The sequence below is a fragment of the Phalaenopsis equestris genome, unplaced genomic scaffold, assembly GCF_001263595.1.
Source record: "Phalaenopsis equestris unplaced genomic scaffold, ASM126359v1 Scaffold000382, whole genome shotgun sequence".
Lineage (NCBI taxonomy): Eukaryota > Viridiplantae > Streptophyta > Magnoliopsida > Asparagales > Orchidaceae > Phalaenopsis > Phalaenopsis equestris.
Window position 1 is genome coordinate 144149 of NW_018164824.1, and position 4464 is coordinate 148612.

Consider the following 4464-nt stretch of genomic DNA (forward strand, 5'->3'; position numbering starts at 1 on the left):
GGGGTGTTGGTAAGCATAACTCCCTTCATCCCATTTCCCTTATTTTAACTTTGGTTTTGGTTTTATTTGATTTTATTAATACCCCACACCAAAAATAGTGCCGACAGTGTAATTGATGGGTAACCTATTGAATCATGGGCTTGGACTAGGGGCCTAATCCATGGGCTTGAACCATGGGTTAAAGCCTTAAGCTTTAAGGATTTGATTAAGGTTTTAGGATTAAACCAAAGACCAATTGATCTTAAACTCATCCTCTTAAGTAATTGATTAATTAATTAATTATGAGAATGAAAAACTTGACCATATGACCATGAGTTGACCATGGTGGTTTAGGGTTGACCATAAGTTCAATGGCTTTGTGATATGGTCTTTTGTTGACCATGTTGACCTAGAGTTGGCCAAGGTAGTCAGGTTGACCATATGGTGTTGTGTTTATCATATGGTGGTTGGGTTGACCACAAGATCAATTGGGTTAGTCATATGGTCTAGTATTAATCATGTTGACCAAGGAGACCAGGTTAACAATATAATGTGTTGACAATATGGTGGTTGGGTTGACCACACGATCAATTAGGTTTGGTCATACGGTTAAGTATTGACCACGTTGACCAAGGGGTTGACTAGGGTGGTGAGGTTGATGACATGATCCCATCCATGTCAAGATAAGTTAAGTTTCATTTGATTTGACCACACTGAAGTTTTATTTCTTTTTGGGTTAAAAAAGGATAAATTAGGGCTTTGATCTAAAATTTATGATTTGACAGGGTTATATGAACCCTGGGCTAGGTTAAGGAGTCAATTTGGACAGACTCTTTTCTAGGATGGACTTGGTCATTATTTTAACCTCCAGGATTTGTGGGGAGACTCTTAGTGGTTTAAAATGATTCAGGTGACCCAAGAAATGTCCTATGAAAGTAGGTGTGATGAGTCCTCACAAAAGTGAGGTCGACAAGGCCTTGAGGTTAAAACTTTGGGAAAGGTGAGAGTGAGAGCTTCTACTTCCTCTTCCCCTTCTTCTTCTTCCATAAGAAGCTCTTCTCTGAGAGTGAGAGCTTCTACTTCCTCTTCCCCTTCTTCTTCTTCCATAAGAAGCTCTTCTCCTTCCATAAGAAGCTCTTCTCCTCCTCACCTCTTCGTTCATCCTCCACCACTTAACTTGAGTGTATAAGGAGATCTTCTTGGGTAGGTGCTTGGCTAGCAAAAAACAAGGTCAACATGGCCATGTTGAATCTCAGCCTCTTCTCTAAATTGCATTATCCCGACTAAGTAGTTCGACATTACTTGCACCAGAATAACCCCATACTTGTTAAAGACACTCCAGAGCTCATTACACAGAGGCAACCGGAGGCCATATTTGAAGCGGTCTTGGTAAAAGAACATATCATTACCCCAAAGGTTCGTCGCTCTCATTGACCCTGGCAACTTTCGAAGGGTGACGTTGTCTTGCATAGCATAACTCCTCTTCATCCTCTTCACTTTGTTCTCCATCAAAAATGAAGGACCAGCACCCTTAACGAAAACAAAGAGGGCGGGTGAGTACTTCGAAGACATTGCAGAAGAGCGAAGACGACCGAAAGAATGAAAAAAAAAAAGAAAAACCAAAGTTCAGATGCAAAAAACAGAATGTTTAAAGTAAGATGTTTCATACAATGATGAGTAACATATCAAACATCTATTCAAATTTATTCAAAAAACATTCATTTTCAAATAAACATTATTGCAGATCTAAAATAAAATGTTTTATGAGCGGTCTTCTAAGGCCTCAGGCGAAATGTACCTTTTCTAAGTCAACCTTTGAATGACCATCACCCCTCATATCCTAAGTTGTTCCATTTAATCGACATTGCGATGAAATTTTCTCGTATCAGTCGACCCCTAAATTACTCCCAGCTCGCACAACAATTTAGTCAAGCCATCCTACAAAACAACAACCTTCTCATGTAGAGCTTCTATGACTGAGCCCATGAGCACCGGAGGGACTGAAACCTCTCGCACATGATCAGTAACAAGGCCTCCGACAAACCCTATCGATGAACCAACCCCTACCACCAAGGAATCAGTCTTCTCGGTCTGTTGCCTCGTGGCTCTGAGGGAAGGCAACCGATGCTCCATTTTCTCTTATCTAGTACCAGTAATGGCCAAGGGAGCGAACAACGGTTACCCTTCCTAAATGACTGCCGACAAGACTCTCGTGAGCTTAGCCTCAAAATTGGACACTGCAGCAACGAAGTCCGCGGCGTATTTTGACTACCCACCGTCTTGGCGACCCTCTGACTCGACTAATTCATCTACATATGAAAAATCTCAATGAACCATTAAAAATCGATGATAGCTAACAAAATCTTTACGTACTCATAAATTTATCTATTGAGGTGATGGTCTCTAGACATCCAACCCCTTTCTTTTGATGCGAGGTGTCTTCGCCTTCCTACAACAACGACTAAGGAGAGACACCAACTTCCATTCTTTTCGGCTTTTTTTCGACCTCCTTGGCGCCTTCAGTAAGCAAGGCTTGCTGGACCTCGGAGCTCGCACCCATGCCTGGCTCAGGTACCACATTCTTTTGAAAATAAACCCTTGACACCTGCCTCTCAAGGTCTTCAGATGAGCTGAATTGATCAGCCCGCATAGGTTCAGTCCTCAACCATTTTTTTTCTTAGCCTTCATCTTCTTTACAGGGGTTGAGGGCCAGCAACCCATCTTCACCAGAATGTTGGGGTCTACGTGGAACTCCCTCTAATCGTCGGCCATAACTCAAATGGGCTGATCAGTGAAAAATGACGCAACATGTGCAATACCAAACTTATGACTTTATTTATAGAGCATATTAGACACAAGATTCGAGGTGAATTTATTATTAAATTGACTTGCTTGACTTTAATATCATTGAATACTAATAATTTCTATGTCCTTGTTGTAGCTGTCGCTTTTAAGGAGTAGAAAAATTTGGAGAACTAGTATGTATATACCACAACCGTTAGCACAAATCTCAAAGCATTAGAATGGCCCAGACAAATGACCAGACAACCAAGGCGTTTTGCCTCTCTACTGCCAACCGCGTGGTTATGAATCGACTCAGACGCCATGAAAAGAGATTCGAATAACAGATCACACTGGCAGTCCCGATCGACTGAGGTCTGGAAGGGAATCCTTGATTATGGCTAATCGGTCGACATGCCTTTACCACGGCAGGCAAGATCGACATTCAATCAGGCTCCTTAGTCGACCAACCCATGGGATGGTCACACCACTCAGCCGGTCGCCTGAATCGGTCTAATTCGAGCAAGTCAATTGGTCAAGTTACTGCTATATTAAACTTTAAAATTATAATACCCATATAGAATGAAATCCATACAATTAAGTAAAGCATCAAGTGTATTAAGAGCAATTTCCATAACTTCTCGCTTCTTTCTGTAATCGTACAAAATATACGTCTATAAATAAGAGATAAAATCAAAAACAAAGAAATTATTTACCGATTTTCTCTACAGGAAATTCCTGGCCGGCTATACTCTATTTCTCCCTTCCTTCACTCGATCCTAAACTTACGGGGGGTGTCCACAAATGACAATCAACATTTAACATATTCCAAAGTGCTCACAATTTTTTTTAATATTTATTTTACTCCCAATCGTATGTTAGAAACTTTTTAAACAACAATCATGCACATAGTACATTAAAATAAAGAGATCCAAAGCAGAGAAAAAAAAACATCGGAAATCAACTAGTTTACAACCGAGACGACATTGTGCTTGACCAGAGATACGCGGACAAAAAGAGAAAGGGCACAGCATCTTGCTCGATTAAGCTAAGTAATCCTGCGCTTAATTTAACAAATTGAACTTAATGGAGATTCCTCCGCTACAGCAAAGCCACAGAAAAGAAGCAAATTTCACCACGGGCCTACTCAGGGAACATGAAGCAGATGGATGGAGACAACTACGCACTTTAAAATCTTTCTTATAATACGTTAATGGCTATTTTCGCAGTCTTCTCCCTCCCCTAACCGCCCTCTCTCTCTATAAAAATCCCCCCTTTCCCTCCCTTACTGACACTCTCACCCTCCAGAGAAGAAGCATGTCGAGTCGCCGGAGCAGGATAACTGAAGCAGAGATCAATGAGCTCATCTCCAAGCTCCAATCTCTCCTCCCTGAGTCCCGGCGGCGATCCGTCGGCAGGGTAAGTTAATTTCCAGCCTCAAAATGCCATCTTTGCCAGACTCGAAGGCGCAGCAACTCACGAAATGTAGCTGATTTACAGGTCTCCGCATCCAAGCTTCTCAAGGAAACCTGCAATTACATCAAAAACTTACACCAAGAAATCGACGATTTAAGCGAACGGCTGTCGGGGCTGATCAACAATATGGACGGCGAGAGCGCAGAGGCTGAGATTGTCCGAAGCCTCCTGCGGTCATAAGCTGCATCTGTGATTGGTTTATATATATATATATATATATCCCCAACA

At 41.7% G+C, this 4464-nt stretch overlaps 1 protein-coding gene across 1 annotated transcript; it reads left to right on the forward strand.

Annotated features, from left to right (window-relative positions):
* The first annotated feature begins 3977 nt into the window (after positions 1 to 3977).
* LOC110026596 (transcription factor ILI5-like) lies at positions 3978 to 4450 on the forward strand. Its single transcript, XM_020727595.1, has 2 exons — positions 3978 to 4179; positions 4261 to 4450. Exons 1-2 carry the CDS (start codon positions 4078 to 4080, stop codon positions 4414 to 4416), a joined length of 258 nt encoding a protein of 85 aa, XP_020583254.1. The 5' UTR covers positions 3978 to 4077; the 3' UTR covers positions 4417 to 4450.
* The last annotated feature ends 14 nt before the right edge of the window (positions 4451 to 4464 follow it).

Bases quoted from the DNA above. Each gene is read 5' to 3' on its own strand.
- LOC110026596 (XM_020727595.1), top strand. From the start codon at position 4,078: ATGTCGAGTCGCCGGAGCAGGATAACTGAAGCAGAGATCAATGAGCTC. The intron at 4,180-4,260 runs GTAAGTTAATTT...GCTGATTTACAG, and splicing joins GGCGGCGATCCGTCGGCAGG to GTCTCCGCATCCAAGCTTCT.